Source organism: Pseudophryne corroboree, chromosome 4 (genome assembly GCF_028390025.1).
Source record: "Pseudophryne corroboree isolate aPseCor3 chromosome 4, aPseCor3.hap2, whole genome shotgun sequence".
NCBI lineage: Eukaryota > Metazoa > Chordata > Amphibia > Anura > Myobatrachidae > Pseudophryne > Pseudophryne corroboree.
Genome location: NC_086447.1, coordinates 222,194,874 through 222,222,179, shown reverse-complemented (window position 1 = coordinate 222,222,179; position 27,306 = coordinate 222,194,874). Strand labels below are relative to the sequence as shown.

The 27,306-nt window shown below is 43.8% G+C and overlaps 1 protein-coding gene across 1 annotated transcript in view; it reads left to right on the top strand.

Moving 5' to 3' along the window:
• Positions 1-27,306, top strand: part of CLSTN2 (calsyntenin 2) — a 1,340,366-nt gene that overhangs the window by 1,221,056 nt on the left and 92,004 nt on the right. Inside the window, exon 9 of the mRNA XM_063915936.1 lies at positions 11,895-12,057. Within this exon, the coding sequence (XP_063772006.1) occupies positions 11,895-12,057 (163 nt within the window). The remainder of the gene's footprint in view (positions 1-11,894; positions 12,058-27,306) is intronic.

Sequence of the window (27,306 nt, the reverse complement as noted above, 5' to 3'; positions counted from 1 at the left end):
CCGTCTGTCTCTCCTTCACAGACGCATTACTGGGAGGAGGTGTGGCCAGGCTGGGACATCCCGGGACCATAGCCACGCCTCCTCCCAGTAATGCAACTGTGAAGGAGAGACAGCCAGCAGCGGCTAGGACACAATGAACGAAGATAGGACACAGCACCCTGCGGTGGCAGGCTGGTTTTAAAGGAGATGCCGCCCACAGGCAGGGCCGCTGCTAGAGTGTTTGGCGTCCCCCTGCAAATTATAAATTTGCGCCTTCCCATCCATAAAAAAGGGACAGCCCGCACTCCAAAAAGGGTTGTGCTCACACAAGGAAGGGGAGTGACCACAATGGTACCCACAATTCAAATTATGCCACACAGTGGCCCTCATTCTGAGTTGTTCGCTCGCAAGCTGCTTTTAGCAGAATTGCACACGCTAAGCCGCCGCCTACTGGGAGTGAATCTTAGCTTAGCAAAATTGCGAACGAAAGATTCTCAAAATTGCGAATAGAAATTTCTAAGCAGTTTCTGAGTAGCTCGAGACTTACTCTGCCACTGCGATCAGTTCAGTCAGTTTCGTTCCTGGTTTGACGTCACAAACACACCCAGCGTTCGCCCAGACACTCCCCGTTTCTCCAGCCACTCCCGCGTTTTTCCCAGAAACGGCAGCGTTTTTTCACACACTCCCATAAAAAAAGCCAGTTTCCGCCCAGAAACACCCACTTCCTGTCAATCACACAACGATCACCAGAACGAAGATAAAACCTCGTAATGCCGTGAGTAAAATACCAAACTTCTTAGCAAATTTACTTGGCGCAGTCGCAGTGCGAACATTGCGCACGCGCAATTAGCGGAAAATCGCTGCGATGCGAAGAAAATTACCGAGCGAACAACTCGGAATGAGGGCCAGTATTACATTCTTATTCGCATTACCACAAACGTAGTGCCCCTGATTTAAATTACGCCACAAAATAGTGCCCATTATTCACATTACGTCACACAGTAGTGCCCCTTATACACGTTACGGCACACAGTACTATTCCTTATAAACAATGCCCACAGTAGTGCCCCTTATCAGAGGTGTAGCTAGGTGCCATGGTGCCCTAAGCAAAGGTATGTTTTTCAGCGCCACCTCCTCTGTATTGAATTGGTGGCATCTTACATTTGAACAGAAAAAGATAGAAAATCGATGTCAGGGCCAGTTCTAGACCTTGAGGAGCTCAGGCCGAAAGTTTTATTTGGTACCCGCCATGCAGAAAACAGGGACAGTGCACGCCAAAGGCGCGGCAAAAAAATATAGGGCCAAAGAATAGTACCAATTCACATTACCCTGTACAGTAGTGTCCGTTAGTCACAATACACCACACAGTAGCACCCTTATACACGTTACACCACACAGGAGAGTCGCTTATACAAGTTATGGAAGAGTAAAAGCCTCTTATACACTTACGCCACAGTAGAGCACCCTATACATGTTATGCCAGGTAGAGCCCCTTATACACGTTATCCAGGTAGAGCCCATTATACATATTATGCCAGGTACAGCCCATTATACACATTATGGGGGTCATTCAGACCCCGCCGCAATAGAGGCCTGCAGCGCAGTTTGCCGGTGGCAGCAAACTGCGCATGCACAGTGGGCGTGAGGCCATACACATTGTGGTCGCTTCTCCGATGGATGCGACCACAATGTGATTGACAGGTGACAACGTAGCGGGGTTAAGGCAGGGTGGTGCCGGAAAGACGGGGGCAGGCCGGGACCATTTTTGGGGCGGTTGCATGATGTCACAACCTTAGATCAGATGTGTCCGCAATCTAATTGCGGATGCATCAGGAGGCGGCCTTACACATGCTCGGTGGCTTTGCCCTGTGCTGGGCGGCCCTCAGCATGTGCAGGGATGACTGCAGATCTGGCTGCATATGCAGCAATCTGCAATCATCTCTGAATCACCCCCTATGCCAGGTACAGCCCTCATTCCCTCCACAGTGCGGCCCCAGTACCTGCAGAAGGTCCCGTCTCGGGCGCTGCTCCTCCTCTCCCTTCTCCGCCTCCGGTTTCTCGCTGGCTCCGTTACTCTAGCAGCAGCGGCTCCGTAGGATGTCGTCAGTGATGCAGAGGGGGGGGGGTAGCGGGTTCTAATTACCTGGGCCTGGGACTAATGGAGGGGTCCGACGGGGGCCCTGGTGCACCGCACTCCCTCCTTACTGGGCGGCAGCATAAGCTCTCATATTGGCAGCACAGCACATGCTGTAGTGTGCTGTGCTGCAGTGAGGCAGAGAGGCTGCTGTTACTGCCCAGCCTCTGCCTGTTCCTGTACAGGTGGGGGGTGAACACACTGACCACAATCCCACCCCCCCTCGAATTGACCCTGGCTGAGGAGCTGAGCCTGGGCTGGGGACTCAGTAAAGGACCAGGCACTGCAGATTTCCCCAACTTTTTCCATAAGGGTGTGTGACCACGCCTCCCGCGATTAGGCCACGCTCCCAAAACGGCTCGGCAGCAGCGTGCAGCTGTGTGTGTGCTGAGGGGAGGCCGCACACTAGGCGGGGCTGTGTGGGTAGTTGGATGGGAGGGAGAGACCGGCGCTTCACGCTGCCAGCCCCGCTGCTACCTGTCATCCAGTTTGACAGACACAGCGGCAGCAGCAGGGTAGCAAAGCATGGAGAGCGCCTCCCTGCTTTGTATACCCTTGCTGAGCGAGCAGCACCAGCTCTGCTGGCGCCTCTGTCATATTTTGGGGGGGGGGCAAGCTGCCCCCTTGCCCCCCCCATTCCGACGCCCCTGTATGTATATATATATATATATATATATATATATATATATACACTATGTATAAGGACTTGCATTCAGTCACTCATGAAAAGTAGTTGTTTAATATATCATATATTATATACCCAGAGGCGTAACTAGGGTTTTTGGAGCCCAGGGCAAGATCAATAATGGCGCCCCCCCCCCCCAAAAAAAAAAAAATTTTTTTTTTTAAATAAAAATAGTAAATTAATAAAATGATAATAAAAAAACAAAACAAAAGGAAAGTATGTGCAGACACCACCGGTGTCACTGCATATAAAGATGTCAGGGTGTGTATGTATGTGTATGTAGGTGCAGTGGTCGAAGTTGAATTTTTGAAGGTGGAATGAAAGAGTGCAGATAGCAATTATGCGCGCGCCGAAGGCGCGCGCGCTCCGGAAAAGGGGTGTGGTCACTCAAAAGGGGCGTGTCCTTCAGTGTAGTAGGACCCCTTATACTATCTAGTACTGGTGCCCCTTTGACATTATAGCACACGGTATGAGCCGAAATTCACATTATAGCACACAGTATGAGCCGAAATTCACATTGCCCCACACGGCATGAGCCGAAATTCACATTATAGCACACAGTATGAGCCGAAATTCACATTACCCCACATGGTATGAGCCAAAATTCACATTATAGCACACGGTATGAGCCGAAATTCACATTAGAGCACACGGTATGAGCCAAAATTCACATTACTCCACATGGTATGAGCCAAAATTCACATTACCCCACATGGTATGAGCCGAAATTCACATTACAGCACACGGTATGAGCCGAAATTCACATTGCAGCACACGGAATGAGCCAAAATTCACATTACCCCACATAGTATGAGCCGAAATTCACATTATAGCACACGGTATGAGCCAAAATTCACGTTACAGCACATGATATGAGCCAAAATTCCCATTATAGAGTTAGGGGATCCTACCCCCAGAATTAACATGGCCTGTGGGGCACTATGATGAGGGGAGCCCACCCCCTTAATAGACTAATTGCAGAGTTTAGCAGCGGAAGGGCTGCAGCGGTTTCTCACCCCAAGCTGCGGCGCTTCTGCCACCTCCGACACTCCACATCTTCGGCACCACCCGGGATGCAGAGCACCGCACCGGGTATGCACCCTTTTCAGTGTGGTCTGCTGCGCTCCGAAGGGGTTCTTGTTTCATGCTGCAGGATCCCGATGTGCGCCTTCCTCCCCGCTGTTACTGTCATGGTAAGCATTAGTATCGTTTACCGCAGAGGCCAGTTCCTGAGGCATGCTCTTCTCACCATATAGCTGTGTGGCCGAGCCGGGCGGGGGGACAGCCAGCAGCAGCATGCCGGATATCAGCAGCAGAGGGTGCGGGCTGTACATACTTGAGGCAGCTGGATATTCAACAGTGCTGAAAGCCTGCGGAGCCCGCACCCCCGGAGCTGCAGTACACCGGCAGAGGACACCCATCCCCCGAACCCTGCGTAGCCCAAAGCCGGAGATCAGCAGCATGTTGAACGCGGAAGCAGAAGCTGCTTATTGCCGGTCAGCATGCTGCTGATCTCCGGCTTTGGGCTCCGCACGTGCATTACAGCCCCCACCCTCGGCTGCTGATATCCGGCATGCTGCCCCTGCTGCTGGCTTTCCACCCGCCCGGCTCGCTCACCCAGCTGGATGGTGAGTGAGAAGGGCATCTCAGTGCCCGTGGTTTAATACATATCTGTCTTCGGTAAATGGCCATTAGTACATCCCACACACACTGATTACACACACACAGACTTGCCACCCCCAAATCCTACACACACCCACTCAGACTACACACACACATTCTCATACTTTCCTCTCCCCCACACACACACTGGACTGCAAAAATTTACACACACTGACACTGTTCCACACACACACAATTAACACACACTCACACTATCCCACACACACAATTAACACACACGCACACTGTCCCACACACCAGTGGCATGCGGTGAGGTCAGTGGCGTGCGGTGAGGCACTACAGCCATAATGTCCGCCGAATCCTGCCGATGACCCCTACCGCCACCGAGCCAATGCCTGCCACTGCTTCTGAGCCGATGCCCGCTGCCACCACCAATGGCTTACAAACTCGCCCACCATCAACTGACCCAGCCCTCCGCCACTAATTTGCAACTCAGTCCAAAGCCGCCAATGCCCGCTGCATGCCTGCTCATCATACTTGTGATATATTGTACATTTTTATAGAAAAAATTAATAATTAGTGTTTGGGACTGGGAAGGGAGTGGGAGGACATGAATGCAATTTTGTTGTCCAGGGTTTCCATTAACTTAATGGAGAAGGGTCTGAATGGGTTAAAAATGTAAAAAAAAAACTGCGTGAGGTCCCCCTCCTAAGTATAACCAGCCTCGGGCTCTTTGAGCCGGTCCTGGTTGTTTAAATACTGGGAAAAAATTGGACAGGGGTTCCCCGTATTTAGACAACCAGCATCGGGCTCTTATTCCGGTACTGGTTCCAAAAATACGGGGGACAAAAGATGTAGGGGTCCCCACGTATTTTTAAAACCAGCACCGGGCTCCACTAGCCAGGGACATAATGCCACAGCCGGGGGACACATTTATGTAGGTCCCTGCGGCCGTGGCATTACCCCCCCAACTAGTCACCACTGGCCGGGGTTCCCTGGAGGAGTGGGGACCCCTTAAATCAAGGGGTCACCCCCCCTCCAGGCACCCAAGGGCCAGGGGTGAAGCCCGAGGCTGTCCCCCCCATCCGTGGGCTGTGGATGGGAGGCTGATAACCATGTAAGTAAAAAAAGAATATTGTTTTTTGTTGTGGAACTACAAGGCCCAGAAAACCTCCCCCGCTTGCTGGTACTTGGAGAACCTCAAGTACCAACATGCAGGGAAATAACGGGCCCGCCGGTACCTGTAGTTCTACAACAGAAAAAATACCCAAATAAAAACACAACTCACACACCGTGACAGTAAAAATGTATTAAAGCACACTGACACACTCACACATACTTACCTATATCCCACGCCGGTCACGTCCACTTGTCCAGTAGAATCCAATAGGGGTAGCTGTAAAAATGAGAGACACATTACTTACCTACATCCCACGCCGGTCACGTCCACTTGTCCAGTAGAATCCAGTAGGGGAATCTGTAAAAATGAGAGACAGATTACTTACCTACATCCCACGCCAGTCACGTCCACTTGTCCAGTAGAATCCAATAGGGGTACCTGTAAAAATGAGAGACAGATTACTTACCTACATCCCACGCCGATCACGTCCACTTGTCAGTAGAATTCAGTAGGGGAATCTGTAAAAATGAGAGACAGATTACTTACCTACATCCCACGCCGGTCACGTCCACTTGTCAGTAGAATTCAGTAGGGGAATCTGTAAAAATGAGAGACAGATTACTTACCTACATCCCACGCCGGTCACATCCACTTGTCAGTAGAATTCAGTAGGGGAATCTGTAAAAATGAGAGACAGATTACTTACCTACATCCCACGCTAGTCACGTCCACTTGTCCAGTAGAATCCAGTAGGGGAATCTGTAAAAATGAGAGACAGATTACTTACCTACATCCCACGCCGGTCACGTCCACTTGTCCAGTAGAATCCAATAGGGGAATGTGTAAAAATGAGAGACAGATTACTTACCTACATCCCACGCCGGTCACGTCCACTTGTCCAGTAGAATCCAGTAGGGGAATGTGTAAAAATGAGAGACAGATTACTTACCTACATCCCACGCCGGTCACGTCCACATGTCCAGTAGAATCCAATAGGGGTACCTGTAAAAATGAGAGACAGATTACTTACCTACATCCCACGCCGGTCATGTCCACTTGTCCAGTAGAATCCAGTAGGGGAATGTGTAAAAATGAGAGACAGATTACTTACCTACATCCCACGCCGGTCACGTCCACTTGTCCAGTAGAATCCAATAGGGGTACCTGTAAAAATGAGAGACAGATTACTTACCTACATCCAACGCCGATCACGTCCACTTGTCAGTAGAATTCAGTAGGGGAATCTGTAAAAATGAGAGACAGATTACTTACCTACATCCCACGCCGGTCACGTCCACTTGTCCAGTAGAATCCAATAGGGGTACCTGTAAAAATGAGAGACAGATTACTTACCTACATCCCACGCTGGTCACGTCCACTTGTCCAGTAGAATTCAATAGGGGTACCTGTAAAAATGAGAGACAGATTACTTACCTACATCCCACGCCGATCACGTCCACTTGTCCAGTAGAATTCAATAGGGGTACCTGTAAAAATGAGAGACAGATTACTTACCAACATCCCACGCCAATCACGTCCACTTGTCAGTAGAATCCAGTAGGGGAATCTGTAAAAATGAGAGACAGATTACTTACCTACATCCCACGCTGGTCACGTCCACTTGTCCAGTAGAATCCAATAGGGGTACCTGTAAAAATGAAAATGATACTTACAAACTTCAATTCACAGGAGGAGAGAGAGAGAGAGAGAGAGAGGGGAGGAGGAGGAGGAGGAGTGGGGGGGGGGAGAGAGAGACTAACCTGCTGCTGCTGCTGGGGAGACCGGCACACACTGCAGGGCCACGACGGGAGGACGGAGCCGGCGAGGGAGGGGGAGAGCCGCACACCGCCGCTCCTGTCAGCGGCAGCGGAGGAGGACGGGGCGCACACTACAGACGCCAATAAACGCCGGGACAATTAACACACACACAATTAACACACGCACACTGTCCCACACTCACACACAATTAACACACATGCACGCACACTGTCCCACACACACAAATAACACACACGCACACTGTCCCACACACACAATTAACAAACACGCACTGTCCCCCACACACACACACACAATTAACACACTCACACTGTCCCACACACACACACACACACACACACACACGCACACAATTAACACACGCACACTGTCCCACACACACACAATTAACACACACGCACACTGTCCCACACACACACAATTAATACACACGCACACACAATTAACACACACTCAAACTGTCCCACACACACACAATTAACACACACTCAAACTGTCCCACACACACAATTAACACACACGCACAATTAACACGCACTCAAAACTGTCCCACACACACAATTAACACACTCACACTGTCCCACACACACACACACACACACACACACACACACACTTAACAAACACGCAAAACTGTCCCACACACACAATTAACACACTCACACTGTCCCACACACACACTGTCCCACACACACACACAATTAACACACACACACTGTCCCACACACACACAATTAACACACGCACACTGTCCCACACACACACAATTAATACACACTCACACTGTCCCACACACACACACAATTTACACACTCAAACTGTCCCACACACACAATTAACACACTCACACTGTCCCACACACAACACACACGCACACTGTCCGACACACACACAATTAACACACACACACTGTCCCACAAGAACACTGTCCCACACACACACTTAACACACACACACACACACAAAATGTCCCGCACCCCCTGTCCCGACAGGGAAGTATAAAGAAGATTACCCCGCTCACCTGCAAGGCTGCACTCACTGCTGTTCAGGGGCCGCGCGCCCCCCGAGGTCGCGCACGCGCATGCGCGCACCTCCGCGGTCGCGGTCGCGATCGCGATCGCGTACACTTTGCAGGGGGGAGTAGGGGGAGGCTCCTGGCTGCCGCTGCCTGTCTATTGTGACAGGCACAGCAGCCGGGGAGACAGGGAAACCGCCGCGGGTAGCGCCGGCAGAATCCCTGACGCATGGGGCGAGTGGGCCGTGCCGGTGGCGCCCCCCTCTGTTGGGGCTGCCATGGCGCCCAGGGCACGTGCCCTGCTCGCCCCGTGCTAGATACGCCTCTGTATATACCACCAAGGGAATCACAATAATCCAAAAGCACACTATAGTATCTGTCAATACAACTTCTTAGCCCTGCATCTCCTACGGGTAAATTGCCAAATTCTGGCTGAGTACCTTTTCTATACAACAAAACTACATAAATGTTTTTAAAACACGCTGCTTCTAGTAACACTTCATCTGTAGTTTATAAATGAGATCAAACAGTGTTCAGACATCTATCATATCTATTTGGCATTTGACAAATATTCCGTATATGCAAAAAAATATACTGTATAAACCACAGTATTCTGCACCCTTATAGCCTACCAAACAGATATCCCAGAGCAATGCTAAACATTGATACCTTGTAATTATGCAATCACTCTCAATATCAGTAAGCTATACTCTAATAATAGAGTTACTCTAAATTATAAACTACAGTACTAGCTGTTCTACCCATTCTTCACACGGGAGTTTCTGATTTTCACGGTTGTAAATAAAAATGAGTGTTAAAAATTTGGTAAATCTAAAGAGACGTCTTAATGTAGTAAATATTAATCCATGGTTCTTGGCATTACCCAAGGAGCACCCATAGCAGATACCGTAAAAAGTGACAGAACCATTTTTGTAGTTTATTAAATTCTACCCACTGGAGGTGCAATCCAAATTTTGATCCAATTGTCCGTTTGGGCGTTATCGTTCATGCAACGCAAGCCACACATCAGTAATTACGTCATTATGTCAACCCCATTTTCATCCTCATAGGGGACGTTTATAAAAATTCTAATTATGTAGTTTTTCTATTTCCCACCTAAAGAATACCTATGTTAAATGTCAGCTTCCTAACATATCAGGAAGTAAGAGTTGTGAGTGAGTGAGTGAGTGAGTGAGTGAGTGAGTGAGTGAGTGAGTGAGGGCTTTCACATTTATATACTGTATATAGATAACACACAAGATGGGTCGCAGTAGTTAATGTAAGTTAAGTATTCAACAGTGTTGAGCAAATCAACTGGTACCTAAATACATGTTATTCCTATTATTCCTACAAAGTTCCCCCCACTCCAATATTCTTTTTATAATCCAATTCCTATGTTTAAATCTGAATTTTTTTTAAGATTATTTAACTTGTAGACTGTATTTATTATTCCATTTACATACACACTACATTCATACCTTTGATTTGGACTTGGAACAGATTCAATATTGATGTGGTATGTACACATTTAAACAGTGCGATCCTGGAGATTGTTCCACCTCTCTGCACATCTGGGCACTTTTCTGGGCTGTGAAGGAATCTCCTGTAAGTAGTGATCACTGTATAGCTGTATATGCACCTTGATGTGCATTGGGCAGACCAGCTAAATGCCACAGTGCTAAAGGTTTTGTTGCTATATTTGTATTTATCAGTATTAGAGTTTGTTGCTTGTACTGTATGGTTGCTGTTATGAGTATTCCAGTCAACCCATGCCAAGCAAAGTGTTCATTTCTGAATAATGCAACACTAGTTGAATCCTTAGGGGGATATTCAAGTGGCCCCAAAATATTTATTTTTCAACATTTTTTTTTCTCCCTATCCAATTATACCCCATTTATTTTGGTTCCTTATGTGTTTTTACGAACCCCCCCCCCCCCCCTTCAAAAAAAAAACAGGGCTAATTACCTACCAGCATCGGGGACAATTGAATAACCCTGGGGGTAGGGAGGTGGGGGGTGTTGTCAATCAGCCACGGTAAATTACTGCACCTTTCTTAATATCCCCCCTAAATCTTTCTTTTCCAGGTTACAACCATTTATATAAGGTACTCAGGAAGAATACTAGTGTAAACAGTTAATCCTTTTTTTTAATGTTTATTTGTTTTGATTTGCTTTCAAATATGGAAAAGCACCATTAGGTCAAGTGGTAGGCCCCAATCTTACAGATACTTTCCAATTATTCTTATATAGAACAAAAGGGAAACTCTTCTATTTTACAGTTGTATTGTGTATATACTGTAACTTAGCATTAGGAACATAATGGCCTATAACAGGGTGCTGGCAAGAGAGAAGCCCACTGCCTCAATACTAATCCCTGTTTCTTTTTGTTGTGCTCTATAATATAGTGTTTTATATGACATGAATGACTTTGTGAATAGTCGGTGGCACAGTGATTAGTATGGCTGGGGTCATTATTATTATTATTACATTTTATTTATAAGGCACCACAAGTGTTTTGCATATGGCAGACATTAGAACAATACAGGATACACAGAACTTAACATTACAGTAACTGAAAAACTAAAACAGAGCACATGTAACAATTAGCACAACAATTCTCAGTACACAATACAGCTGAGATGTAAGGAAGCAAAGGAGTAGTCGGCTTCTAGCAGGGTCAGGCGGCTGCTGAAAGAGACAAACAGTAACAAGCAAGAGGAGATGTGGGTATAGACATTTGCTGAGTAGGAGAGAGCTGTAATTGAAGTGTGACAGAAGAGGGCTGTGAGATCAGATGGGTAGAGGGCCCTGCTCCAAGGAGTTCACAATCTAAGGGGAGGGGGAAGGTGACAAATGGTGCAAGCAAGGGGAAGGTGGCCTGATGGCAGATTAAGTGGGCATAGATGGCCAAGGCTTAAGGCAGGGAGTTGGGTCATGAATTTGACTTTCGTTTTAGAGTTTGCAGGTTATTCCCATGTCGTACAGTACTTAACTAATCTCTTGGAACCTCCGGAAGACTCCCCAAGGTGCCCAAAATAATGTATTGTCTTCTTGCATCCTGCCCATTTCCTAGTGACATCGGTAGGATGGAGAGAATAATGGCGCAAATAACGGAACCATCAGAAGGTTCCAATATGATGTGACTCTATGAGAATTACATCAATTTGGCACTGTTCCCTCTTAACATACCCGCAATTCATGGCATTATGCCATGAGAAGGTGGAGCCTAATGAATCAGCAGAATCTTCCCTTCTATCAGATGAGAATATAAAAGTTAGTAAGAATGCCCCATGTTTGCATGTCCATGCTCCAAGTTTCCTCCCACAATCCCAAAACATACTGGTGGTATATCAATTAGGTGCTACAGTAGCTGAAATGGACCATACTGTGCGTGTTATGGAATTTAGCCTGCAAACTCAAAGGACTGATGAGAATTACACATATTTTCTGTACCTCACTGTCTAATTTGGTGGCACTAAGTATAATAATAACTAATAGTGATGCATAAATATATGTTATTTATTTAGATAAATATATATCATCTTCTCCATTTCTTCCAGATCTGTGACAAAGAATGGCACTACTATGTAATCAGCATAGACTTCCCACTGGTAACGCTATACATGGATGGAGTAACTTACGAGCCATACCTAGTGACCAATGATTGGCCTATACATCCCTCACATATTGCTATGCAGCTGACTGTTGGTGCTTGTTGGCAAGGTAAATTATTTATATTTTTTTTGTTTCATTTACAAAATATTAAACCAAGTAATAGATACTTTTCCAGGGATTTGGTTACAGAAAGTTACCATTGTGAAAAAAACTACTGTCTTATTCATTCTACTTCCTGTTTAAGAATTAGGGTTGCATGTAGTAAACATAAAAACTTATTTTCTCCAGCATTTTTACTGCAAAAAATAAACTTTTTCTTTCCTTCCAATTTATAGAAAAGAAAACTACAGTGAAATCGCAGATTTCAGTAGTTTTCTTAAATATTCTCTTAGTGTTGCAGCCCTCATTGGTCTCAAAGGGGGATGATCACTTATGCTATTGTATGGATTAGAGAAAATATTCTCTTCTCCCAACTTTTCTCCTAAAGATAACACTATTTCTATAAGGAGTTATGGTAGGAGAAAGCAAAGAAACACACAATAAATTGTACATGTAGAAAAAATATATTAAAATAATGGATTAGTGTGTGTATGTATGTGCTGGCTCCTCCCCTCTATGCCCCTCCTACCAGACTCAGTCTAGGAAAACTGTGCCCCCAGGAGATGGACATACCATGAGAGAAGAAACAAATCCAATAGCGGTGAGGCAACAAGCCAACACACAACCAGAACCGAAAGGAGGGTGCTAACCAGAACAGAGGATAGCAAACTATCCCATCCACATAAAGGGAGCGCAATGGTGGGGAAACCAAATACTTATGTAGGTAAGCAGGAATTGAAGCACTAAGGAGGGTGCCCAGTATCCACTCTGGACTAGGAGAAAAGGATACTGGATTAAATTCCTATGTTCTCTTACGTCCAAGTGGATACTGGGGATCTGTACTTTAGTACCATGGGGATGTCCCAAAGCTCCCAAATGGGTGGGAGAGTGTTGAGACCCCTGTAAAACCTCCTGATCAAACTGGACATCCTTGGCCAAGGTGTCGAACCAATAGAACTTAACAAAGGTGTTCGAACCAGACCATGTAGCAGCTCGGCACAAATGTAAGGATGCCCAGGAAGAGCCCACAGACCTCGTTGAGTGGGCCTGAATAGACGTCAGCAAAGGCAGAGCCGCCAAAGTACAGGCCTGTTGAATGGTCAACCTGAGCCAACAAGCAATTAATGGCTTAGAAACCGGACAACCAATCTTGGTGGCATCATAAAGGACAAACAGCAAATCAGATTTCTGATGACTGGCTGTCCTCTTGACATAAATCTTCAGAGCCCTCACTACATCCAAGGACTCTAGCCCAATGGAAGCGTCAGACAACACTGGAACCACAATGGATTGATTGACATGAAAAGCTGAAACTACTTTTGGCAAAAACTGAGGACTGGTCCTGAGTTCCGCCCTGTCTTCATGAAAAATCAAATATGGGCTCTTACAAGATAAGGCCCATAATTCAGAGATACATCTGGCAGACGCCAATGCTAATAACATCACCATCTTCCAGGTGAGAAATTTTAACTCCACTCTATGTAAGGGTTCAACCCAGTCCGATTGAAGAAAGGACAGAACCACATTAAGATCCCATGGAGCCATGGGAGGCACAAAGGGTGGTTGCATATGAAGGACTCCTTTTAGGAGTGATTCATCTTTCTGAGGAAGCTGCTGAGTTCACTAAAGGCAGAGAAACGCGTAAGAGAGGAGTGTGACCCATGGCTGGGGATCTCCGTTCTACCATCACTCCTTGGTATTGAGCGTGAGGACTGTGCGGCATTACCTTCTGCACTGAGGGTGAGACGTCTCCTCAGATGCGTGAATCAAAGGTCTGAAGACACGCTGGAGTGAGATTTTCAATGAGCGTTGCCACACGGGACTGATAAGTATACTTTGAAACATTCTCTATGAATGGGAATCAGTTACCAATTATACATCAAATGGCTCCGCTTGCTACATATTGATACAACTGGAAACAGTCACTGAGCTTGTGATTTATCTTTTCAGCTTGCTAACGTAACAGTTATCAATGCTTTACTAACCAGTTCTTGCTTGTAGTTCATGGTCATAACTGGAATCAGATGCTAAACACACCATTAACGAATTCATCTGGCCATCTGATTTCAATTGGAACTAGGCGCAAACTACAGTTACTAACCATTTCTGCTTGGCTATTAAAAATTATATTGGTTATTCTAAGCCTTTCTAAGCTCAAGTGATTGGGATTTTACAGTGTTTAACTGAGAGATAAAGTTAATCATGTGGTTTTAAATTATAATTGCCACCGGTGAATTAACTGTTGAAACACTTGGGGATGTAGGCCCCGTTACCCCAGATGGAGGTTGTACCTGCTGAGGAAATCCGCTTCCCAGTTGTCCACTCTTGGAATGAATATGGCTGAGATGGCCCTTGTATTGGCCTCCACCCAGAGGAGGATTTTTGACACTTCTCGCATCGCCACTCTGCTTCTTGTTCCCCCTTGTCGGTTTATGTACCCCACCGCCGTGGCGTTGTCCGATTGAGCCTGGATCACCTGATCCCTCAGGATATGGGAAGCTTGCAGAAGGGCATTGCAAATTGGCCTAAGTTCCAGGATGTTTATTGGCAGAGCAGATTCCTAATGTGACCATATCCCCTGGAACTGGGCCCCCTGGGTCACAGCCCTCCAACCCCGGAGGCTGGCATCCGTTGTCAGTAGAATCCATGATTGGATATTGAAATGCCTGCCCACTACCAGGTGAAGAACCTGAAGCAACCATAATAGAGAAATCTGGGCTACCAGAGATAATGTCACTTCCTGATGCATATGAAGCTGAGACCCCGACCATTTGTCCAGCAGATCCAGCTGAAATGGCCGGGCATGAAATCTGCCGAGAGACATAGGAGCTTTTTGTTAGATCTATTCTATTTATTCTTTCACACAATTATTTTCTTTTTTGAACACTTTTTATCATCAGATTATGGGCACGGCCATGGGGACCAGGTTTGCGTCAAGCTACGCAAACCTATATGTGGGGGAATTGGAGGAGGAGTTTATTTGGGGGAGCGGGCATGGCACAAATCTGGTCCTCATAGACGATCTATTTATTATTTGGGATGGGGATTCTAATACTTTCACCGATTTTGTTAATTATCTAAACACTAACACTTATAATTTAGTTTTCACTACCAATACTAGTTCTAATAAACTTACCTTCTTGGACATAACCCTAGAAATAGTGAATAATCAAATTCAAACATCTAACTATGTGAAGGATGTAGGCAGTAATGCCTACTTAAATTATAGAAGTGCTCATTATGTTGCGTGGAAAAACAATATACCGAAAGGGCAACTACTACGGTTGAGAAGGAATTGCTCCACTATGGAGTCTTTTACTGAACAAGCAAAATCATTAGTGGAGACTTTTAGATGTAAAGATTACCCTCAATACTTATTAGATCGAGCTTTAAAAGAAGTAATGGACATTGATAGACAATCTTTATTATTTCCAAAGTATAAAAATATGTCAAAAACAGACAGAGAATGGGCTTTCATCTCAAAATATAACTCTAAATCAAATGATATTAAATCTATAGTAAAATGTAATTTCCATATGCTTAGGAGTGACCCCATGTTGTGTGATATTCTGCAACTTAAGCCTGATTTTGTTTTTAAAAGAAATAACTCATTAAAGACCATATTAGCACCAAGTCAATTGAAAATAAAGGGTGAGGGTAAGGATCTGGAAAAAACATGGTTAAAAAATAATATCAAAGGCTTTTATAGATGCGGGGCTACCAGATGTACAACATGTACACATGCTTGCAATAAAACTACGATGATATCTCTACCTACGGAAGGTAGGAATATTTCTATTACAAGTTTTATCAATTGTAACTCCATGTGGGTGATTTATCTTTTGCAATGTGGTTGCCATCTAAAATATGTGGGCAGAACCACTAGAATGCTAAAAACAAGGTTTATGGAGCACAGAAGAAATATAATAAATGAAATCACTAAGCATAGTGTTTCCAGACATTTTGCACTTTGTCACAATAAGGATCCTTCATCTCTCAGTATTACGGGTTTAGAACATATTCCTAGGACAACTCGGGGGGGGGGGGGGGTGATAAGTTTACAAGGTTATGTAGACAAGAAATATTCTGGACTTTTCAACTTAACACACTTTTCCCAAGTGGCTTGAATGAAGCACTCAAATTGAATGCTGTGTTATAGGAACAAATTAATTTTAGTCAACTTTAATCTTTGTGAAAATTATGTATCTTTATTTATTTATATACATATATAATCTACTATCTTTATTTTTGACTACATAATCTAGATAAAATGCTGTATGAATGTATAGTATTGATTATAGAATAGGTACAAATAATGAGTGTAGTAATACAATTTAACCACAAGGTGGCACTAGATTTATATTTTGTGGTTATTGTTAACCAACTACATAATGGTAATATGGAATTAATTATTTTTTTATATGTAAGTTGATGTCTTGATTAATAAAGATTTGTACACTTATTTTAATGAAGGTTTAAATGGTAGAAATTGTTCTAAGTTCAATGGTCACGTGACCGCTGTTAAAATCTAGGAGTAGTATAGGGTGATGATCATTGGATCAGGCGATCACATGACACAGAGAGTCACATGTGGCGGCTCCCTTTTGTGGCGCCCGGATTCTGGTTATGTGACCGGAATAAGGAATTATACAGAGTGAGTCCCCAAACCATATGTCCCCAGAAGGTGATTAGTAAGCTGGTCAGGTCGTGATCATGTGACCGCGGAGGCAACCAATAACAGTGGGGATGCGTTCCAGACAAAGAAAGTGGGTCCCGCGGTCACATGACCGGGAGCCAGCTTTTAAGGAAGTTGATTTAATAAACTATTTTAGTAAAGCTCAAAATGTACCTCTGATCATTTATTTGAATTTTAATGTCTGTCACTATAAAAGAAAGCTGAATATGAATTGAATTTTATGGTTTATTTTGATTATTGAGTATGACACACCTGTAATGCATGGGTTATCAGCACTGCTATAAAAAGGGCATTAAGACACTGCAGCATATCACCTTGAAAAAGCTGTGAGAAACAGCTAAACACGTTGGTGGAGGAGCTGGACTCTAATATCTATTCATCCAAGGATAAAGCCTGGAAGTCGAATATAGGAACTTTTATCTGCGATTTGGAATTTGCAAACACGGACCTGAGCTTTTAATCGAATCAAGCCATTAAAAGGTCTTCATCTCCAACTTCAGTTGGTAATTATTTCCATTCGCTAAAATCTGTTCCTGGACTGTGGCTATAACATATGGATACATTTTACCATTCATGTTCCAGCATAATTTTTTAAACTCTATATTTTCATATAGAATTTTTTAACTATATGCAGTGCTATGATATGCCCTTAATCATATAAAATGTTTTAAACGAATGTTGCAACAATAGGATTATATAAAATACTTAAATAAAAATTGTGATATTTTTATATATTCAGCTCTTTAGCGCCAATTTGTTTATGTTTTTATCTATTTGTGGTGACCAACTATCCTCCTGATTTATATTGGCAGCATTTAGTTAAGCAGCTCGCGATTAGCGCCGAAAAAATTACTTAGTAATTTAATTTATGAAATCTGCCATATTGGATTGTCTCGTAAGCAGCAACCATCTTTCCCAGCAAACGTATGCAAAGATGGATGGACACTTTCCAAGGACGGACCACTGAGCAGACTAAAGCCTGAATAGCCAAGGCCTGGGCACTAATAATGTGCAGCATATGTGTAAGGGACATTATGTGTGTCATTATCTGTATAAGGGCATTAATAATGTGCGGCATATGTGTAAGTGACATTATGTGTATAAGGGCATTAATAAGGGTTGGCATAATGTGTAAGGCGCATTATGTTTATAAGGACATTAATAATGTGTGTCATATGTGTAAGGGGCATTACTGTGTGGTATTATGTGTATAAATGCATTACTAAAGTGGCATTATGTATATAAGGTGCTCTACTGTGTGGCATAACATATAGAAAGGGCACTACTGTGTGGTCTAATGTGAATAAAGAGCAATATGGTGTGGCGTAATGTGAATAAGGAGCAATATGGTGTGGTGTAATGTGAATAAGCAGCAATATGGTGTGGTGTAATGTGAATAAGGAGCAATTCAGTATGATGTTATGTGAATGAGGGGCACTATCAAGAGGAGAAATTTATATAAGGTAAAGTGGTACTACTGTGTGATGTAATGTGAATAAGGGACACTATCGCATGATAAATTGCGAACAAAGCTGCAGTACTATGTGGCATAATTTGAATTGGGGGTACTAATGTGTGGCCATGCCCCTTCCCAGCAAGAACACATACCTTTTTGGGCTGTGCGCCGAATGTGCACACTGTTCTTATTTAAATTACATGGGGTAGGAAAACCAAAATAATGAATGCTATGGGTGAGAGGTGATGGTGCTGGGAAAGGGGTGCTGGGTCAGAGGCGGAACTAGCGTTGGTGCTAGTGGGCACCAGCCAAAATCTTGCCTAGGGCATCATATTGGGTAGGGCCGGCTCTGCTGGAACCTCCCTTTTCTAGTCACAGTTTAGCAATTTCTTGGCTACTGCACCTTCTGGGACCAGACCAAGAAATATGCCATTTTGGATAATGTAATGAAGAATGAGATTATATATAGTTGTATTAATATGTATGGTGTTAAGAAAGAGGGGGAAGGGGGTGTTTTAATTTGTGGTTTACAGTAGAATATAATGTTGTACTACTTCCAGATTTAACCCAGTATGTGAATATTTAGCATTTCATAGTTACAGCTGCCCTGAGCTTTGTACAGTTCTGATCAAATGAAAAATGCATGCACACAAATTAATGCTTTCAGTTCTGTGAATTATAGAATAACACATGCAAATGTGTTAAATTATGTACCTCTGACTTTTCTTTATACAGTATAACAAAGTTGCCTTAGCATCTAAAGAATTGTGATTTATATGTATCTGTAGTGATGTATGATCTTTGCGTCACTTTAAGTATTTTCCTTGAAGTGGTTAATATAATAATACACATTGATTTTTGGGCTTATTTAATAATAATAATCGGTGGCAGGGCTTGTCTTGTTGACTTAGCAATAAAACCTCCCCAAGACTCAGCAGACCGGTGATACTGGTTGGCAGCTGTAAGAATGAACTTTGCCAGGCCAGTAAGAAGGGATCTGCACATTGAAACTGGTTTTGAGCTTAAGGTTCCATTTGGTAGAAAAAGCTAATAATAAAAGAAAAGTAGTTTCAGTTGTGATAAAATGACTGGAAGTTAGTAGCCTCTTCTACACTAACAATAGTTCCACTACAAAGGCGTTTTAAGAGCAGAGGCGGCAGGCTCCGATTGGGCCCCCTCCTCTCCGGTGGTGCTGGAGACTCTGGCATTGTGCCTCAACAGGCAATTGTATAATCATAATTAAAGGTGCTCATGATGTACTTTGCCTGGTACATTATACAAGGCATGAGACAACTCTACTTTAAATGGTTGTTAAGTTGATATTTGGGATACCAGAGTCTTTCTGCAACTGTTTGACAAGAAACTCCATCATTACTCTGTGATGTGTGTGCTCTGTGTTGATCTACAGTAGCTCTTACAATATCCACTTAAGTGGACATGTATCAAAGCTTCTAAAGAGTGTACATGTGGAAACATAGCTGATTGGTTGCTATGGGTAACTTATCTACATGTCTACTTCTCCACTCTATAGAACTTTGATACATCTCCTTACTAACCCATGGACCCACAGGAGTTGGCTCAACTACAATACTCTGTGCTGCTCTTTTGATTTTGATGCTAGGATTGGCTACATATTGGCTTAGCTCCTCACATTTTAAACTTGTCTGCACATGGTCAGAAAGAACAGTTACTGAGTTATGCATAATTGTGCTTCATATTGCAGGCATGCAGTGTCTTCTCTGATTAAACAAGGGGGGGGGGGATATGTAACTATCGCACCAGCACCATGTGTGCAAGGTTTATGTTAGGCATATGTCACACACACTTACACCCATGATTTTATCCATTTGTTTTCATGGCAAAATATGCAGTGACAATTTACACTTCCATAAAACTTGGAAAACCTTCCAATACATCACATACATTACTCCAAATATAGTTGAACGCACATACAAATACATAATATATACAAGAAGCAATCAGCCAATCACAAATAGTCTTCTCATGTTGGCGACTGTCATTATCCACATATATTTGCAACTACCGCCAGCATCCAGAACTAACACAACTTGTACAGGCGTATCTGTTCACAATGATTATTATTTATCTATTACCAGTTATTTATATAGTGTACACATATTCTACAGCGCTTTACAGAGAGAATATTTGGCCATTCACATCAGTCCCTGCCCCAAAGGAGCTTACAATCTATATTCCCTACCAAATGTACACACACACACACACACACACACACACACACACACACACACACACACACACACACACACATTCAAACTACAGTAGGGTTAATATTTGTTGAGAGCCAATTAACCTACCAGTATATTTGTTGATTGTGGGAGGACACCGGAGTACCCAGAGGAAACCCACGCAAGTACGGGGAGAATATACAAACTCCACACAGAGCCATGGTGGGAATCGAACCCATGACGTCAGACCTGTAAGGCAGTAATGCTAACCATTACACCATCCAATTTGACCAAGACCTTAATCTATAAGGCCTACGTTAGTCCGCCGTTTCCTCTCCTACTCAACTTCTACAGGCGTAAGGAAGCATGTCAAAATATTTTAATAGAAATCTGTATTGTTGTGTAATTGACTTGAAATGATCTGTGCTATAGCTATTAGTCTATTACAGTGACTACGCCATGAATTGCATGTACATGTATACACAGCTTTAAAGCTTGAATACAACTGGTGCTTTGACACAATACCAATGGACCTAAAAAACATCCAATATACAGCAGCTGGCAGCCGTGCCCCACAAAAGTTCCCTACAGATATTGCAGGGCTAGTTATGCTAAATCACCTAGTAAAACAGCAACTATGTTTCATAGAGGCAATACAGTACACACTTATGTAGCTATATCACAGGCATCGTTGTGACAAAATTACCACAGTTTAACAAGTGCAATAATTTATATTGCTACCTAAAAATGATAGATTGAGATAAGTATTGTGTATAAAAGTAAAGGAAGTTCTAGGTAATAGTTATTTCTTTAGATGAAGGTCATATCTGTGTTGAGTTGACATTGTTCTTCTAACACGGTGCTAACGTTTGTGCTGCCAGCTATACAGGGTACTAAATTATTACCAGATTTAGTGGCCCCTTAGGTTGGGATTATATGAAGCCAAACCATCTTCTAGCATCCTTTATCACCATGAAATTGAAGACAGAAGAGGTGAGTTTTATTAGGAACGTTCGGAGAGCTGTTTCTTTTTACAACTAGGCTTTACTGATGCTCAGTATTTATTATTACATGTGTTTATGAAACTATGGGGTATATTTTAATAAACTATACTCGGAGTAGCCCATGTTTAACATGTCCATTGAAACAGACGTGAGTGGCACGTGTCCTTATTGCATCACATAATACAGGTCAACCAATAGCTACTTGTAAAAAGTGTCAGTTGCTTTTTCCACATAAAATAAAATGAAATACCACGACCTCCATATCTGTTCTTTACCCATTAAAGAATCCAGTGGGAATCTCCTTTCCTGTAGTGGTCCTAAAGGAAATATCAAATAAGTAGTGCTAATAGATGGGTGAAATTTGTTATAACATAGCCCAGTGGTACACGCAGGGGGGGATTCTGAGTGCCCCAGTAGCACCACTAATGAATCCCAACTTTTTTTTGAGATGGCCACATCTATGTCTCTGCTTCTACAGTGGCTGCCCCTGCAATCAGAGCTTCACCCCCTTGCAGAATAATGCCACAAATCGTGGGTGTACTGTATCATGACGGAGCGGGATCAATATGATGTGATTCTATGAGAACCCTTTAATTTTGCCTACACTCAAATCATGGTATTATGCCATGAGGGGTGTAATGAAACAAAGCACCTGACCTCGCCCCAAATTAAGTGTGTGTGAGTGTGTGTATATATTGGGGGTGATTCTGAGTTGTTCGCTCGCTAGCTGCTTTTACCAACATTGCACACGCTAAGCCGCCGCCCTCTGGGAGTGTATCTTAGCTTAGCAGAATAGCGAACGAAAGATTAGCAGAATTGCGAATAGAAATTTCTTAGCAGTTTCTGAGTAGCTCCAGACTTACTCAGCCATTGCGACCAGCTCAGTCCTTTTCGTTCCTGGTTTGACGTCACAAACACACCCAGCGTTTACCCAACTACTCCCCCGTTTCTCCAGCCACTCCTGCGTTTTGCAACTCGAACGCCTGCGTTTTTTTTGTACACTCCCATAACACGGACAGTTTCCGCCCAGAAACACCCACTTCCTGTCAATCACACTACGATCATCACAGCGATGAAAAAGCTTTGTTATGCCGTGAGTAAAATACCTAACTTTTGTGTAAAAAAACTAAGCGCATGCGCTCTGCGAACCTTGCGCATGCGCAGTAAGCGACTAATCGCAGTATAGCGAAAATCGTCAACAAGCGAACAACTAGGAATGACCCCCATTAATATGTATGTATATATTAGTGATGTGCACCGGAAATTTTTCGGGTTTTGTGTTTTGGTTTTGGATTCGGTTCCACGGCCGTGTTTTGGATTCGGACACGTTTTGGCAAAACCTCCCTGAAAAATTTTTGTCGGATTCGGGTGTGTTTTGGATTCGGGTGTTTTTTTTTACAAAAAACCCTCAAAAACAGCTTAAATCATAGAATTTGGGGGTCATTTTGATCCCATAGTATTATTAACCTCAATAACCATAATTTCCACTCATTTCCAGTCTATTCTGAACACCTCACACCTCACAATATTATTTTTAGTCCTAAAATTTGCACCAAGGTCGCTGGATGGCTAAGCTTAGCGACCTAAGTAGCCGACACAAACACCTGGCCCATCTAGGAGTGGCACTGCAGTGTCAGACAGGATGGCAGATTTAAAAAATAGTCCCCAAACAGCACATGCTGCAAAGAAAAAAAGAGGTGCAATGAGGTAGCTGTGTGACTAAGCTAAGCGACCCAAGTGGCCGACACAAACACATGGCCCATCTAGGAGTGGCACTGCAGTGTCAGACAGGATGGCAGATTTAAAAAAATAGTCCCCAAACAGCACATGAAGCAAAGAAAAAAAGAGGTGCAATGAGGTAGCTGTGTGACTAAGCTAAGCGACCCAAGTGGCCGACACAAACACCTGGCCCATCTAGGAGTGGCACTGCAGTGTCAGACAGGATGGCAGATTTAAAAAATAGTCCTCAAACAGCACATGATGCAAAGAAAAAAAGAGGTGCAATGAGCCCATCTAGGAGTAACACTGCAGTTTTCTAGCGAGAGGATGAGTGCTTCCATCCTCATGTGAATCTGAACCACTAGCCATGAACATAGGCCAGGGCCTCAGCCGTTCCTTGCCACTACGTGTCGTAAATGGCATATTGGCAAGTTTACGCTTCTCATCAGACACTTTTAATTTTGATTTTTGGGTCATTTTACTGAACTTTTGTAGTATACTTGACGACACAGAGGTAGAGCAATGGACTGCTGTACCGTACTGGTGGTCACAGCAACATTCTGCACTGTCCCCTCCTACTATATACTGTGCACAACTAAAATGCAGCACAGGTATGGATGCATAGTATACTTGACGACACAGAGGAAGAGCAGTGGACTACTGTACCGTACTGCTATATATATATATACTCGTGGTCACAGCAACATTCTGCACTGTCCCCTCCTACTATATACTGCGCACAACCAAAATGCAGCACAGGTATGGATGCATAGTATACTTGATGACACAGAGGTAGAGCAGTGGACTACTGTACCGTACTGCTATATATATACTGGTGATCACAGCAACATTCTGCACTGTCCCCTCCTACTATATACTGCGCACAACTAAAATGGAGCACAGGTATGGATGCATAGTATACTTGACGACACAGAGGTAGAGCAGTGGACTACTGTACCGTACTGCTATATATATACTGGTAGTCACAGCAACACTCTGCACTGTCCCCTCCTACTATATACTGCGCACAACTAAAATGCAGCACAGGTATGGAAGCATAGTATACTTGACGACACAGAGGTAGAGCAGTGGACTACTGTACCGTACTGCTTTGTATATACTGGTGGTCACAGCAACATTCTGCACTGTCCCCTCCTACTATATACTGCGCACAACTAAAATGCAACACAGGTATGGATGCATAGTATACTTGATGACACAGAGGAAGAGCAGTGGACTACTGAACCGTACTGCTATATATATACTGGTGGTCACAGCAACATTCTGCACTGTCCCCTCCTACTATATACTGGGCACAACTAAAATGCAGCACAGGTATGGATGCATAGTATACTTGGCGACACAGAGGTAGAGCAGTGGACCACTGTACCGTACTGCTATATATTTACTGGTGGTCACGGCAACATTCTGCACTGTCCCCTCCTACTATATACTGCGCACAACTAAAATGCAGCACAGGTATGGATGCATAGTATACTTGACGACACAGAGGTAGTGCAGTGGACTACTGTACCGTACTGCTATATATATACTGGTGGTCACAGCAACATTATGCACTGTCCTCCTACTATATACTACAATGCAGCACAAATATGGAGCGTTTTTCAGGCAGAGAACGTAGATATTTTCAGCACACTGAGCACAGATATTTGCAAGCACACTGAGCACAGATATTTGCAGCACACTGAGCAGATATTTGCAGCACACTGAACACAGAAACTGAGAGAACGCAGCCACATCCTCTCGCTATCATCTCCAAAGCATGAGTGAAAATGGCGGCGACGCGCGGCTCCTTATATATAATACGAATCTCGCGAGAATCCGACAGCGGGATGATGATGTTCGGGCGCGCTCTGGTTAACCGAGCAAGGCGGGAAGATTCGAGTTTGCCTCGGAACCGTGTAAAATGGGTGAAGTTCGGAGGGATTCGGCTCCCGAGGAACCGAACCCGCTCATCACTAGTATATATATATATATATATATATATTACAGGAAATCCCACTTTCGTGGGAAAAGATAGCACTCTCCAGACTAAATATCCAATAAAGTCAAAAGTAAATTTAATGCAAAAGGTAGTCTCACAGTTCATATGAAGTATCAAACGATCTCCAGCAATGTCCAACGTTTCGGTCCCTGACGGGGCCTTTTTCAACTTCAATTCAGCCTTGCAGGGAAACTGGAGACACAGATGGTGTATTTAGCAGGGGCCGGTGAGGCACCATCTGTGTCTCCAGTTTCCCTGCAAGGCTGAATTGAAGTTGAACTGCTGCCATTGTTGACTGTATTTATTCCTTGAAAAAGGCCCCGTCAGGGACCGAAACGTTGGACATTGCTGGAGATCGTTTGATACTTCATATGAACTGTGAGACTACCTTTTGCATTAAATTTACTTTTGACTTTATTGGATATTTAGTCTGGAGAGTGCTATCTTTACCCACGAAAGTGGGATTTCCTATATTGTACAATGGGCCCGGTCTCATTTGTGACTGGACCTTGATAGGCACCCCAGCAGCTGACTTTATTATTGTGAGAGTGCAGGAACTCCTTGTATATATATATATATATATATATATATATATATATATATATACACACACAAACAGTTCCAGTATTCATGGGGGGCACTCTCCTAGAGGAATTAAATCCAATCACAGTTTTATGTAGTCATAATTGGCTTTTAATTGGTCGACATTTCGGCTCTAAAACCAGAGCCTTTCTCAAGACAAGCCACGTACAATTTTCAAAATGTTGCAAGCAGTCAAGCAGTCATTTACTGCCTAACGGCAATTTCAAGCAGCTCCACAGTGTATCACTGTGATGGAATGGACTCAGTGTCGGACTGGGGCATGAAGGGCCCACCGAGGGAATGCAGTGATAGGGGCCCATACTTAAGCGTGTGGCCAGCCTACAAAGGGGGTGTGGCCAGCCTCCACAGAGGCTTAAAATACACAATAGTTTAGTGCAGTGTAATGCAACATATCTACCATGTATAATACAAGTGCACAGTCTGGAAACTGATCCCTAGAGGAAGGAGTGGGCCCTCAGGCAGTGGGGCCTACCGGTGGTTTCCCTGGTACCCCTGTGGGCCAGTCCGACCCTGAATGGACTATCAAAGCAGCCAAAATGTCTTAATATGTGTAAGTCAATGGTCAAACCTCCTCAAAGGATGATATCACATCACTAAGTCTAGGGATCCCCAACCACGCTGAGGGGACCAGTAGCCCTTCCAAAAGCTGCACCTTTTGGAAGGGCTGCTTGTCCCCTCAGCGTGGTGGGGGATCCCTAGACTTAGCGGTTTTAGAGGCGAAACGTTGACCAATTAAAAGCCGATTATGATTACATAAGACTGTGATTGGATTTCATTCCTCTAGGAGAGTGCCCCCCAGGAATACTGGAACTGTTTGTATATTGGTGGACTCCACTGGGTGCACCCCCACCGTAGAATTTATGCAGATGTGAGTGCACGACTACCCTGTATATATATATATATATATATATATATATATATATATATAATTAATTTATATATTTATTACATTTCACAATACAGAAAAAGATAGGCGGCACAATCATGAAGTGTGTTTTTAAAATCTAGCCATTTACTAACTGATAAATACTAGTACATCAAAGCATACTGTATAAGTATACCTCTGGGCATCTCTCAGCTATTTATTTATTACTATTTATTTACAGGTTTTTTTTTTATAGCGCAGCATATTCATCGCTCTTTACAACTGTAAACAACAGTCGTAAAACAAAACTGGGTTATATAACAAACAGTCATAGAGGTATGAAGGTCCTGCTCACAAGCTTACACTCTATAGAGAAATAGGCATTGATACAAAAGGATAGGTGCTATCTATTGCATAATAGCTATCCCATCTACCACAAACTCAGGCGCTCCTCAGCTGGTTCAGTGTCCCAGGACTCGTTTCCGCAGTTGAGTGTATCTTATCAACACCCATGGCTAAAATGTTTGGATTCCAAAACCCACTGCACCCATGCATTGATTTTACGCACAGTCATTATTAGTATCAGCTCTTGCACCAGCTCCATGCTAGGTGCAAGAGATCTGTCAGAAAGAGCCTTCACCTCACCACAGTGACGTGCGGTGGGGTGAGGCAGAGCCTTTCCTGTCATACTAACATTCATGGC